The sequence below is a fragment of the Micromesistius poutassou genome (assembly GCF_964030765.1).
Source record: "Micromesistius poutassou genome assembly, chromosome: 14".
Lineage (NCBI taxonomy): Eukaryota > Metazoa > Chordata > Actinopteri > Gadiformes > Gadidae > Micromesistius > Micromesistius poutassou.
In genome coordinates, this window is record NC_140284.1 from 1193450 (window position 1) to 1208642 (window position 15193).

A 15193-nucleotide genomic window follows, 5' to 3' on the forward strand; every position below is an offset into this window, starting at 1 on the left:
TTGCTCCCTTCTGTTCAGTTTCTCGGCTCAAGCTGTTTCTTGTTCAAAATCCAAATAATTCTGATTCCTAAATGTACTACACAGCGTAGCAATTTAAGCCAGAGAAGAAGATAGAGACATCCCATCTTCATCTTTAGACTCATGCCAGTTGGCATTAACTTCCAGGCAACGTGCGCCAAAGAACAGACACAACAGAGCATTCAGAACCATGACCGCTGGCCGGGGACCTACCAGTAAAGCATTGGTTTGGGTTGGCCACTTATCCGCACGGACAACGTCACTTCCTGTCCCTCAACGACAGCCTGATCACTCACGGTTACCTGCGTGGAATGGGAGCGTGGGGATTATTTAAGTAAGACAGAAACGGCCTGACAAATGTTAAAATCTGTTCTAAGATCATTGGAGTGAAACAGAGAGGTGTGGATTCTTCATGTTTAACCCGCCTGTAAAACTAACCTCAATGTACAATCACCTGTCCCCTCTGACTCCTACCTGCTCCCTAGGCTTCATCTGTTTTTGCTTTTTTCTTTTAAGGAAAATACTTATAATTTGACTCTAGAGTCATGTGAGTGTCTTATCTTTGACTCTAGAGTCATGTGAGTGTCTTATCTTTGACTCTAGAGTCATGCGAGTGTCTTATCTTTGACTCCAGAGTCATGTGAGTGTCTTATCTTTGACTCTAGAGTCATGTGACTGTCTTATCTTTGACTCTAGAGTCATGTGAGTGTCTTATCTTTGACTCTAGAGTCATGTGAGTGTCTTATCTTTGACTCCAGAGTCATGTGAGTGTCTTATCTTTGACTCCAGAGTCATGTGAGTGTCTTATCTTTGACTCCAGAGTCATGTGAGTGTCTTATCTTTGACTCTAGAGTCATGTGAGTGTCTTATCTTTGACTCCAGAGTCATGTGAGTGTCTTATCTTTGACTCCAGAGTCATGTGAGTGTCTTTGTTCTCACCAGGAAGGCGGGCGGCTCCTGGAACAGGGCGGCGCGGCGGGGCCCGGGCGGGTCCAGGGCCTCCTCCTGGGGGCTGAGGTACTCCTCGTCGGAGGTGATGGGGCTGCTGACGCCCCTGGGCGGCCCCAGGCTCCCCCGGAGCTCCTGGGCCGAGCCTTCCACACACCAGGAGGCGTTGTGTGAGACAATGCCTGGTTTATGATGGTTCACGATGGTCCGCGGTCTAACTGTTACAGTAGGTCTCTACCTGCTCCTTGACGACGTGTGTCTAAAATGCGCCGTTCATTTGCTTTGTTCCCAAGGTTCTGCGAAATGGTTCGATAAAATGACCCTGGAAATCCAGAGTTCTCGCGAGAGCACAATTTGAATTTGCTCAGCGAGTCACTCTGGGAACGAGCGATACACTCACTCCCCGATTCCCCTGGATCCGAACATTAACCAATCACATCCGTGTATCTGATATAGGTACGGCAAGAGTCTTATCTATTGGTTAGCTCCGCTGGTCTGGATACGTCACCCCTTGTATTCTTCTGATTGGTCGTAGTGTTATCCAATTGCGTGCAGTGATATTTTCAAATGCATGCTTGGGGCCGCCCCTCGAGTCGGGCCGTTCTCATCACTCGTTGCCAGACCCTACAGCTTTCTAGATGTGGCTAAAATGAATATAAAATGCAATAATTAATGTACTTAAAAGTAAATGTTATTTTAGGTTGATGCAATATGATTCAGTTAAATAAAGTCTTTGATCATGTTAATTCAGTGTGTAATTCTTTTTTTTTTCTGTTTCTGTCATCAGAGAAACCATGAGGGGCTTTACAATGAGAATGTAACCTGAGACCGCAGAACAAGAGGCTTCGCATCGAGTGGAACTGCTGCGCTGTAGTGGGCAATTTATAGGTTTGATTTAGCCTCTGAGTTGCTATGGCAACTCTTAGTGAGGTTGCTCAACTGCAATATATGGAAGACACATTTGCTGAGAGTGGGGGGAAAATATATCATCTAACCTTAAATGGAAGGTTGGGGCAGGACCTGGCTTTTGAAAAAGTGGGAGGGATGGTCGCGTTGCTAGGATAGAGCTCGTCCATGATATTGAATCGGTCCAAAACAAATCGCACTACCAGTTATACTAGACTGTAGAGCAATGCAACGGGCGACACACTTATGGATTTATACAATACATAAGTAGACATAAGTAGACAAGTACAAAAGTATGCATAAGTAAGCACAAATTACATACATTAATACATACCTTGAATAACTGTGTTCTTTTTTGTCTATTTACAGTCTAGTCTAGTTATATTTTCTGTGGGAACTTTAACCTCAGGAGAGGGTTTCTTTCATTTTTTCCATAAATATAATCACAAAGGTGATTTGAAAAAGCTCTTTGAAAATCAATTGAAGGAGGTAATGGCCTTGTTGTCCTGCCGGAGCAGGATGTCGGCTCAACTGATTTCCTATAAAATAATCAAAGAAGATTTGCTTTCCCAGAATGAATTACAGAGATGAAGTCTACAACTAACAGACATGATTTAGTTCATCACCAGATCACCATTTGATAAGATCTTAATGATGGTAACACGTTAACTAACTAACTAAGTTACCTGCTTTGACGACGAGGGTGGAGCTTGTGCAGACCTGGCCCACCTCGTTGACGGCCGTGACGGAGTACTTTCCTGCGTCGCTCGGCTTTGCGGACTTGATGAGGAGGCTGTGGCGGTCGCCCTCCACCTTCAGCACACAGGTAGCACTGCCAGAGAGGACGGCGTTGTCTCTTCTCCACGTCACTGAAAAATACAATAAGAAAAATACAAGAAGAAATTGAAAAATAGGCTGAAAGGATCGTTATTAAAAACCAGTGATTTTCCAACCGTGGGTCACGAACCAAAAGCGTGTCAATTCAAATTTTCAAATGTCAAGAACATACAGCCGGGGTTTCATTTAATCATAGGGCAGTGAACTGAAAAGGGGAAAAATGCATAAAGGAAAAGTATAAATAGAGAAATGTTAATTATCTCCCTTTTTGGTCATGTTGAAAATGAAGCACTGCTTATTTTACTGCATGAAATACGCGGTGGGTGCGTGGCCATAAGTAACTCCACAGGTGGGCGACTGTAGATGACGTTCTGGTAACCTCTGGTTTAAACTACAGAGTGCGTTGCCAACCTTCTGGAAGAGGGGTGCCGGCGATGACGCACTTCAGGAGCACGTCCGCTCCGGCGGTGGAGACCACGTCCTTAAGAGGACACTCACACACCGGGGCCTCCATCGGGTCCTCACCAGCAGACACATAGGAGTCGTCTGAGGAGTCTGTAGCATTTCTCAAATCAAGAGAAAGAATTTGGGTCAACTATTCGTTTTTGTATGCATGTCGTTGTTGTTAGACGGGTCAGCTGTTTGTACAGTTTGACACGTCCAACACGACGAATACAACTCTAGAGAGAGGAGGCGGAACAGAGAACATTAAAGAAACACGATTTACAAAAAACAAGAAAGTTAGTAAGAATGTAGTAAGAAGTAAGAATAAAAAAAAGGAATTAAGTAGGAAAGAAACAAAGAACACACAGAAGAAGAAGAGCTTAATATCTGACCGAGCTCTGGAGACATGGCCCGCGTCCTGCGGCTCTTGGCTTTGGTCTTCTGCGCCGCTCCCCCTTTGGCGCTCTTCATCTGCGACGCCGGCTGAGTCGGTTCGGCGGGCTCGTCCTCCACCACGATGGTGGGGATGCTCAGCTTGGAGGCTGGCCTGGTGACCTCCACCTCCATCTTCTCCTCCACTGGACAGGCCGGTGGTGTCCCCCCCGCTGGCCTGGCTGGCAGTGGTTGTGCTGGGAGCTCCTGCACCATCGCAGTCCTCCTCTGCACCAGAGGACTCTCCGGTCTGTTCTCGATCCTCCGCAGGGCCACCTCTATCGGCGTCTTCCTCCCTGAAACCTCCTCCTTTGTAGACGTCTGCACGGGGGACAGCGGCTGAGTGTGCGGCGGCGGCTCCTGGACCCGACAGACCCGCTGCACTAGCGGACTCGGCGGCCTTCGTTCGACTTTACGCAATGACATTTCAACGTTTGTGTTTGGGGACTCTGCACGTAGCACTCGAGTGGCGGCCGGCGAAGGTGACCTCTGAATGATTTCTCTCGCCGGGCTGGCCATCTCCCTCCTGGAACACTGTCCCGGTAGGTCTGACAGCTGCATGGACTCCGGCGGGCCGCCGAGGTTCTGCGGCGACCTGGTGGAGGAGCCTCGTTCTCCACCGGGCTCGTTCTCCTTCTGCTCCTTGGCCCACTGCGCCTGCTCCCTCTCCTGGAGCTTCTGGATCACTTGTGGAGGTATGGGCTCCAGCTTCCTGAAAGGCTGCCGCTGCCGTCCCCTGGAGGTCAGCTGCTCGGTGGAGAAGGACTTCTTCATGTGGGGCTTGCCCACCAGCTTCTTGATGCGCTGGAGCTCCTCGGTGAACTTGTTCTCGATGTCCTGAACCTTCTGCGTGTAGCGCGGCTTGTCCTCCAGCGAGGCGGCCCTCTGCCTGAACATCGACCTCCTCTCGGCCGCGTCCTCTTTCAGCGCCTCCCGTAGGTCCTCTCTGGAACTCTCCCTGGAGATCCCCAGCCGGCTGCCGCCGTCGTCCGAGTCCACGGAGCCTTCGCGGTTGAATCCGGCCCAAGACCTCCCCGAGATGGAGCCTTCGGGAAGGTCGAGGCTGCGTCGTCTCTCCTCCAGGCCGCGCACCTTCTCGAAGACCTTGGAACTGGCCCTGGTGAGCTTGGGCGAAGGTCTGGTGGCCAGGTCCTTCCGGGAGGAGTACTCGCTCACGGGCGTCTGGGGACGCGAGTCCTGGGCGCTGCCTTGGGACATGGCGACCGACTTGGGCTGTCGGACCTTCTCCTCAAACTCCCCGGGCACCGTGTCCTGGTAGTCGGTGGGAACGGCAACCTTCTTCCTCCCACTGAAGCTAATGGGCGTGGTCGAGCCAGAGCGGCTCGGAGAGGCCGAGGAACGGCGGTTCATCCGTGGAGACGGGGGCGGGAGGACTTGAGGGGGAGATTGACTTGAAAATACAAACAAAACAATATTTAAAGACCAGCGTTTCAACAACGATTGACCTGCTATGATGAACACGTTCTGAGAATGTTTTTTGCTCATTGTGTTTGCCTACCTGGTGGCCTTAGAATACTCCTGGTCATCTTCATTTGCAGATTTGTCCATCGCTAAGTCCCATAAATAAAAAAAATACATATAATAATCCTTTTTGATATATACGTAAATGTGTTCAAAACAGGACTGTTCTCCAACAGTTTTACAGCCCCAAAACATGAATCATCAAATGTGATAACAAAGATGACGTGATGATGTGTTAAATCGCATATATTTTGAAATAAGGGAGGTGAGCCAGAATCAAATTGCTTACGTGTAAACACAGGGCGTTCCTCATAGTCTCCGCCCTCGTCTTTGAGCTCAATCTGGTCCCCCCCTTCATCATCTGTAGTCTCTGAATCTGAACAGCGAGCAGAACAACCATTTTCAGAACACAAATGTAAGCTTTTAGCCAATATGGAAGGACACTGATTATTTAACAATATACACAATGAACGTGTAGAAAGGGGCAATGGTTAACAGCAGTAAAAACAATCTCTGTAACCCACATTAACATGATATTTTACCGTGTTTGATCTCCCTGCACTAGTGGAAAAGGAAGTTTCCATAGTGGCAGCAGAAGAAGAAGAGAAGAGAGAAAACACTGTTACCATAGGAACCGATAGAAAGAGTTGTTAGCTATAGGTGATTATAGGTGAAAGGTTACATTGCTATCTGTGGCGGCCAGCAGACACGTATAGATGTGTAGAGCTGAGGCCGTTCTCTCCCAATCAGGAAAGACATGTCTGTCTGGTTTTAAGTTCTCAAAGAGCTTCACCACAGACCCCCACAGCACAGACCCTTCATTTAAGTCTTGACGAAAAATCCCAGTGAGAATTGAATCAGAGGGTGGTACATGGAGGAACCCACTTCCTCGGTGTACGAGACGGTACACAGTAGAACCAGATGAACGCAGAACAGCAGACGGGACAGTGCTTAGCCAGCTAGACGAGCAGCAGGACAGACGCTGGCTTCAACCCCTGATGTCCATACCGGTCTACCTGTTGAGTCCAACCCCCACGTGTTGAAAGTCTGTTACATAACTAAACATAAATGATTATCTTTTGAAAAATGAGTTGTTGAACTAAGCATCATATTGCCAAGGATGAAAACAACCGTGCTCGATAGAAACCCCTGAATTAGTGTTGGTGAAGCCCAGAATAGGCCTGGTGACCGGAGAATCAATACAGCCTTCAGCCACGAGCTCTCCTCTCTGTGGGAGGACGATAACCAGTACACTTACTGACGAGGGAACGAGGACAAAGGACAAAGGAGACGACCACAGGATACGTGAGGCTGGCTGACATAGCATCACATCAAGACATTAGCTCAACAGAGGAGGAAACCGCATTGAACAGTTTGTGTGTGTGTGTGTGTGTGTGTGTGTGTGTGTGTAACAATTTATTTACATTTATCAATGGTCACTTGCGGGACATGTTTGGGGGTTTGTAATAACTTTGAAAGCTGAAATATTTGGAAATAGAACAATGATATTGACAAAATGTGCATAAGGGGCTGAGAGTTATTCAAGATGAATAAAAGTGTGACTAATATGCAGTGTACCTTTGTATCCACGCAGATACCACTCTTTTTTTATCTTAATCAGAGCCATTATGACAGAATCCATTATTTTAATAGCCCTATTCTGAACCTAAAGCCCCATACTCATTATCACCATTGGCATAAAATACGACCTTCCATTATATATATTTCCTGTGTGTGTGTGTGTGTGTGTGTGTGTGTGTGTGTGTGTGTGTGTGTGTGTGTGTGAGTTCCAAAGTTTCCATCTCTAGCATTACAAGGCTAAAGGGGAAGGAAAGCCTGAGTTTGAGTCTACGAAGTCGAGTTCATCCAACGCTTTTTTTTGCCTGCAGAACTGAGAATAGCAGCGCTCGGATTCTCTGTCGCCATCATCACTGACGTGTTGGACACTCTGACAGTTGTCCAGAATAATGACGCTCTTCAACTCTCGAATGACACGGACCACAACAAAGCATGCTTCCCGCCAGCATTACGAATCCAACAGTTTTGGAAATGTTCCATATGGATGGTAAATACTGAACACCACATACCAATGGGTATAGCATGGCAAATGCTGCTAATTTGACACTTACTTGCTTCTCTTTCTTTGGTCTGTATTTCTTCATTGTGTTGGTTGCTATGTTCTCCACCATTGTAAAGAATGTCTCTGTATCTGTTCCTCCATGGAGAGGGGTAGCCTCTATCCCCCCCAACAAGACGCTTACAGTTCAGAGTACAACTGCAGCCCACTGCCCTACAAATCAAGTCATTTGCTACTTACAGGGATTTTCTTCCATGACTTGACGTGAAAGGAGCACAATAAAAACGTGCCGAACGCTACCAAGAAACAAACCAACAAAAAGGAGCGACATGAGGAGAGCATCCCCCACTAAGGTTCCGTCATGCAGCCTATAAGTTGCCTCTGTCGGTCTCCAGCGTGCTCCTGAGAGGGATTCCACTGAGAGGAGAGGCAGCCTCGACTGGGTGGACCATCACGGTCAACGCATCTCGCTGTGCGGGAGAACCCCCTCCTCACTACCGCGTAATCCGGTTCTTCATCATTTCTTCATCCGTTTCTTCGGGTGCTCTTTCTCTCCTCCCCCACTCCTTTAGTCCCAAGTGAGGATGTTTCCCATTCCTTGCGTAACGGGGATATTCTGTGTGTGCGTGTGTGTGCGTGTGCGTGTGCGTGTGCGTGTGTGTGTGTGTGTGCGTGTCTGTGTGCGCGCGCGTGTGTATGTTTGTGTGCATGCATGCGTGAGCTTGTGCGCGCGCGTGTGTGGATGCGTGTGTGTGTGTGTGTGCGTGCGTGTGCGTGTGCGTGTGTGTGTGTGTGTGTGTGCGGGAGGGGGCATAGAGAATCCCTGCATCCGCGACAGGGTCCCCCCTCACTCCTCCGCACCACCGTACAGTATTCAGCATCCACGCGACGAGCTCTCCGACCGGATAGCCATAGCAACCTGCTGCTATTTATAAAGAACCCATCATCTCAGAGTCCGGATCGCATTAAAGTCATCTCCACGCCTCACGTCGAGTAGGAATAAACCCTTGCTTATGAATATCAATCACCCCAAAGCGCACCTCCGCCTCCTATTCTCTCTACGTCCACGTCTCCATTAAAACCCCTTGGGGGGGGGGGGGGGGGGCTACAGTCACCGTGGGTTCATCAAACAGGTGTCACGTGGGTTCATCAACAGGTGTCACGTGGGTTCATCAAACAGGTGTCACGTGGGTTCATCAACAGGTGTCACAGCTGCACGCACGTGGTTCGTTTTTGCGCTGTGATCGGTATTGATCGGTATTGATCGGTTTAGCGCGTGCGCCTTGTTGCTATGAGGGCCAGCCGCCCGTTCGGGTTTTCTAATCTTGCCTCGCCGGATAGGCTCATCAACTATTCATGATTGTACACTCAGAATATCATTAGTATAAATGATTTTTAATTGTATTTCATCATATTCTAATCTTCACTATAATTGCATTCAGAATGTGTCACTTTAGGCCTACCGCTACTGATGACGTAAATACTAACTCAGTACTCACTAAAATACCCCATTAGCCTAGTAAAGCCTACTATACTGCAGTACTGGGCCGTGTAGTCCGGCCTGCCCCTGGTTCCTACAGACCCCACAGTCCCCTGAGGCTAAGGTGGGTACACATGTAAATCATGGCAAAAAATATATATTCTGTTGAATTGGTTGAATATTATACATGTTGAACGTTGCTGAATAAAATCCTCGAAACAAAAACAAGCAACCAAAACACCGTCTCTGCGGCGGGGGCCATTTTGGTTAACGGTCCGGTCCAGATCACGGTCGTGTGGTCGGAGTCGTGTTACTAGTGTTGTTCTCGTCGACTTACGACTCTGAGCCGGCTGCGATGGCCCAGACACCTCCACCCTGAGGAGATGGAGGGTAACAGCAGATCTGTGACGGGCAGGACACAGTTTTCGGCAGAGCAGAGCCCTGATGCCGCTGACACCACCACTGTGTTGGACCACGATATGGCAGCAGCACCATGAGCAGCATAATGACAGCGGAGAGTTGCCAGACGCACCAGCTGCTGCGATGCCAAACGTTTCTGTGAGCGTCAGTGTGAAGGAGGGCTCTGATATTCCCTCTGTTGGTCCAAAGCAGCGCCAATAATGTTCAGAGTTCCTTGGTATATTTGCTGTTCACTTTTACGCTTTGTGGGTACGGTTGTTCTGTATAGTAGTATAGTATACAATAATAACAATAACGTCCTAAATAAGATAACCTCTAAACTTCTACATGCATGTTCCTGTAATAATAATCAAAACCTTAATATAATACAGCACTTCAATCTCCACAAGCAAACATCTGGATCTTGTATAATGAGTACAATAACAGCAGTAGGCAGACAAAGCACTGCATTGTGCAGCGTCTGGTCCTAGCTGTCTTTGTTGTAGACGGGGAAATGGGTTAACCTAAGTTAGTTAATTAGTTAACCTAATGATTGTAAGCGCTTGCCACTTGTTTCTACGTACATCCTCACTGTACCGGAAGCGATATATTGTTCTTCTTTATTCTGACAAATGTACTTATTAAGGCCCTACAATTACATACATACAAGTAAACAAAGCAATATGCAGTAACGTATATGATCAATAAAAATATTCTCAAATGGCATTTCTAGATCAAATAATACATTGATTAAATGACTCATTTGTTGTGCAATTTCATTTCATTTCATTGAGTCCAAGAATAGAGACAGGAATTCGTAATGATGAGCGTAGTCCCAATAGACCCTTTGAGTGCTCTCCACATAGGACAACAACCGTTTCTCTGATACCATAAACATGTATATTATATATATATTATATATAAATTAATCTAAAATAATAAATAAAGTATATATAATATGATAGAATATTAATTAAAAAATGATAATGGAAATCGGTGGAGAAAAGATAACGTTGTAGTGCTTCTCATACAGCCACAGCCTCCATTCATTAGTATTTGTTGACAGGCTGGTCTCGGCCTCTCGGCCTTGTGTGTTATACGGGACGTCGACGTCCCATAGCAACGGGTCTGTCGATGCGCTGCCTGTGTGTGTGCGTGAAGTAGCGTAATCACTATTATGAGCTCCTGTTTGTCCTAACGTGACTCTGTGATGAGGCTCTACACGGGGCTCGTACATCCTGGAAGTATAGGAGCACAGGAATGTTATCGGTGATGACGGTGTTTCAGCAGTCATTATTTTGTAGTTAATAGTGAATTTATTTGTCATTATGTGGAGCCATTGTTGTGTTTCTCGTGCGAGACATGGCAACACAACGTTTTGATTAGCTCACGGTAGATGAACGTATATTTATGATTTTACATTTGCTACAACTCTCTCAAGGCATCGCAAAACATCCCATCATGCTTTCTGATGTACAAGCCCAAAATTAGGCAAATGAAGCGATGTTTGTTTGTGCTCACATTCAGCCCAGAGCGGAGCGGGGGTGTTGCGGCGTGCGGGTTCTGTCTGGGGGGGTTTCCACCGCCGCGCGGTCCAGACTCCACCTGTTCTCTCAGCTCTCTGACCCCAGCGGAGGATGACATGATGGGGAAAGTATCCAAGCACTTTGGACAGACGCCACGGCCGTCATCAGCGGCAGACACACACTCATCTAAAGTTCAACTCCACCGTCCCCTCCGAGGAGTGTAGTGGACGTGTGGTCCACGGAGCGCTCACTGTCTGATGTAACAATAGTCCTGCTATGACTCCAAGACGCTGGTGTGGTCACATGAGCTGTCAGACAAGGCAGTAAGGACCCATTTCTTCACAGTGCTCGTAACAGATCTCATGAGAATAAAGATATAGTAAAATAAGAACAACATTATAATATTAAACTCATGCAATCCCAATGAGTAGGAGTATTTTGTGTCGTATTAATCAGGATTGGCTATAAGTCAAAAGGAGAATTCATATTAGACTACAAGTACCCGGTAATGACACAAATTACTATCCAAACTAGTTAAGAAAATAGTTATACCAAAAACATGTAGTAATGTGAGATTTGAGAATATTCCAGTTGCGTCTGCACTGTAGAAATAGAGGATAGTTCTTTAACCACTCAGGTCCCTCATGGATGATCGACTGCCGCTACGAGCCCAAAAGAACACACCATCAAACACAGGCTGGAACATTCCAGGTTTGGAAACAGCAAGATAATGCAATAATGCACTTCTCAAAACTGAAGCGGACACTTGTTGCACCAAACCACAAACCTATGAACTAAAACCTTATTCCACATACTTAAAAAAACATTTCTATATTTATTCCTCACCAATAAAAGAACATAAGGAATAAAGGAATACAACATACTCAAGCAACTAGAGTCTCAGAGGAGCCCCGTTTAAACAGAGCAGTGGGTAACATAATACTGTTTATCAGTGACACGCTACGAGAACGCTCAGTGACATTTAGTTTAATACGTCCATTCAAATTAGACTTGTGAAATTGTGACGCTGCCGTTTTCTGTTTTTGTTAATCCACAGACCAACCTCCCCGAGAAAGAAATAAACTATACAGTTTAGCGCTAATATTAGCACTGATGTCTTCCTCTGTAACAGGAGTCTCTGCCCATTACCATCAGAAAAATCTAAGGCCTGGCACATTCCATAGTATAAATAACCAGCACTAGTAGTCCACGGCAGAGGGACAGAGAGGGGGAGAGAGAGAGAGAGAGACCATTGATTGAAGTGACAGCTGTAGAAGCAGTTGGATATAGATTGCCTCACATAGGTGAAAACCGAATGGCAGAAGAACATTTTCTATAACAATACAAAGGTTTCAGTGGATTTATTCTTTTGGCAGCAGGGGAGGGCTAGCGTTTGTTGAATCAACAAGCCTCCCAGCTGTTAGTGGTCATGTTGAATAGAACAACAACAGTGTCGCTATCATTCTAGTAACAACTCCACAAATGAACCAGCCTAGCTCAGGTTCCGTCTCTTGGAATGTGAATCGACAATTAAAAGTCATCTTGATTAAAAGTCACAAAAGGGAAAACTCCTTGTGATTTAGAATACTGAGTTGCATGCAAACACAAGCAGACATAGTCCTCTGTGACCAGTAGCAGTCCGTTGTACTGTATTGTTATTACCTGTAGCTCTTAAACATGCAGACAACCATTTCTGGAGTCAAAGAATCATCAGAATCTACTCACGGTCTTGCTGGGCAGTCTTTTTACATGAAAATATCCCCCAAACTGATTCGATGTGATACGGGAATACTCTGACGGTAAAACATCAAATCCACAGCGTTAATGCAATGCCTATGCAACACACCGATGATTCACATTGGTGTGGTTAGGTTTAGGTTAAGTTAGGTTTAGGTTGGTAGTAGGTTACCAAGCCGTCTGCTACATCACTCATCAGCGTGTGTCTTTAATGTTATTCGTTTTTTTGAGCTGATACTTGACTGCTCCTTAGAGAACATTTTATTTCATTTCTGTCATCCAAACCGACACTGAATGCTGTCACATGAGGCAGAGAGAAAAGCCAGAGTCAAGACATAACACTGCATTGCATCATCACATTTATGCAGAGCTCCTTGGCCCACCCCAGGCCTCTTCACCCCCCCCCCCCCCCCCCCCCCCGCGTGGGTCTAGATAACGAGGTGGACGGTAGGCCTACGTCGTCAGCGGGGACGGCGGGGACACAGTCCTGTTGCAGGACTCAGCAGATGTCCCTGATTGGCTGATACCTCTGCTCATTAACCCTCGTTAGTCTCTCATGGCTGCTGCTGCTGGCCTCCACCTGGACGTCTCCTCAGTGGTGTGCGGTGGTGAGTAGAACCCACACAACCTAGCAGCGACCAGTCCGCCAATACCAGCGTGGTCCATGGTCCGTCCTCCACGCATGCGTTCCTTGAGAGGTACACCCAGACCCCTAACTGCTTCTCTACGGACTGTAACTCACTGTAGTGAGATCCACTTCACTTTGGTAAAAGCATCTCCTCAAGGGCATAATAGTATCAGCGTATGCATGAAAAGGAAGTCTAGTGGTAGCAGGATATTCAAGAAATCTGAAAACTCCCAGACGTAAGGTTCTGTATCTGACCCCACTCAGTGGCTGTGGTTCTAGGACCTGTATCTGACCCCACTCAGTGGCCGTGGTTCTAGGACCTGTATCTGACCCCACTCAGTGGCCGTGGTTCTAGGACCTGTATCTGACCCCACTCAGTGGCTGTGGTTCTAGGACCTGTATCTGACCCCACTCAGTGGCCGTGGTTCTAGGACCTGTATCTGACCCCACTCAGTGGCCGTGGTTCTAGGACCTGTATCTGACCCCACTCAGCGGCTGTGGTTCTAGGTTCGATCCCCTAACATCCCTTGACTTTCCATCCTGTAGGCCATCCTTGAGCCAGGTGCCCTAACCCCCTACCTGCTCCCTAGCTCCCTGTACCTCACTCAGGGGCTCTGGAGAAACCGCCGCAGCCACAGGACTGAAACACGGATCAACGACCAATACATGACCGTGTGACCGTACGGATCAACGACCAATACATGACCATGTGACCGTACGGATCAACGACCAATACATGACCATGTGACCGTACGGATCAACGACCAATACATGACCATGTGACCGTACGGATCAACGACCAATACATGACCATGTGACCGTATGGATCAACGACCAATACATGACCATGTGACCGTACGGATCAACGACCAATACATGACCATGTGACCGTATGGATCAACGACCAATACGTGACCATGTGACCGTATGGATCAACGACCAATACATGACCATGTGACCGTATGGATCAACGACCAATACGTGACCATGTGACCGTATGGATCAACGACCAATACATGACCGTGTGACCGTATGGATCAACGACCAATACGTGACCGTGTGACCGTACCTTCTCCCAGGTCGAGGACGGCGAGCACGGCGCTGCTGCGCGCGTCCCCCAGGTGGTTGCTGGCGATGCAGGTGTAGAGGCCGGCGTCGCTGGGCTTACAGTCCCTGATCCAGAGGCCGCCGTACTCCTGGTTGTCCATGTTGAGCAGGTCGTCGTTGTGGTACCAGTACAGCGAGGGCTGCGGGTCGCCGCCCACGCTCACCTTCAGGCGGATGTCGCAGCCCGTGCCCACCGCCGCGTTCCTCATCTTGCGCAAAAAGGCGGGCGGCGTGGGCGAGGGCTGGCGAGGCTGCGGGGCGCCCCGGGTCGTGTTGGAGCGCTTCGGGGGCACGGGGGGGTCCACCCCCGCGGAGCGGGCGCCCGGCTCGTCCGCGGCGCCCCTCTTCTGGGGGGTTTGGACCTCGGCCTTCCTCATGGTGGCGGCGGTCTGGGGGCCCTTACTGGGGTCCTGGGCGGGGCCCTCCTGGGAGACTGCTCTGGGGACGGAGGGATCTCACAGGAGAAACGACTTGAGGGAAATGACTAGACTGCTAAGAAGTCACCGCCGACATGCTGCTCACAGCGGTGGTATCGGTGAAAGTAAAAGTTTGAGATCAGATGGATATTGTTTGAGAACCGATCACAAGTTGTGATCATTACTGAAGTGACTTTAACCGAATGTGTAGACGTGTGCTGTACTACCTCTAGTTTGCTGTCCAAAACGGGGATGGAGTAAACATCGATTATCAAGTTATTAAACAGGTTTGAGAAAGCTCTTCTGCAAATATGTATTTTTAGGGCCAGACCCAGTGGCTCAAGTTGCAATGAACGCGCGCTCTCCTTCCTCTGCTGGGGGACACTTCTCCTCTGGCCGGCCGCACTCCTCACGCTGCGTTCCTCCTGGTTGGAGAAGCTTGGGACTCTTGAAACTGTTCTCCTTGCTTATGATCCTCATGAAAACCTTCTTGTCCCTGCTGGCTCTGCTGTGGAGGGCTGGATCGGTGCGTCCCAGGTCCTGTCACGCACACAAGCAACGCTGGTTCTGGTTCCCCCGACCGCCTTGGCCCATGAGCTCAGCATTCCTACGCAGAGAGCCCCCCACCGCCGCCTGCCTCCACCAGACCAGTCCTGAGGCCGAATGACAGAATGACAGCTGTGTGTCGATCCGTCTGCACAGTCTACCCAGCTGAGCCCGCCCACCTCTGCCGCCTCCGGCCAATCCCGTGTCAGC

At 48.2% G+C, this 15193-nt stretch overlaps 1 protein-coding gene across 1 annotated transcript in view; it reads right to left on the bottom strand.

Moving 5' to 3' along the window:
• The window catches only part of spegb (striated muscle enriched protein kinase b), a 44195-nt gene extending 29082 nt beyond the window's left edge, over positions 1-15113 (bottom strand). The window contains exons 1-8 of the mRNA XM_084478536.1: positions 13984-15113; positions 5357-5443; positions 5105-5156; positions 3546-4996; positions 3121-3264; positions 2559-2741; positions 958-1112; positions 232-320 (exon numbers count right to left, since the gene is read on the bottom strand). Coding sequence (XP_084334662.1) covers positions 232-320; positions 958-1112; positions 2559-2741; positions 3121-3264; positions 3546-4996; positions 5105-5156; positions 5357-5443; positions 13984-14398 — 2576 coding nt within the window. The 5' untranslated portion in view covers positions 14399-15113. The remainder of the gene's footprint in view (positions 1-231; positions 321-957; positions 1113-2558; positions 2742-3120; positions 3265-3545; positions 4997-5104; positions 5157-5356; positions 5444-13983) is intronic.
• Between the last annotated feature and the right edge of the window lie 80 nt (positions 15114-15193).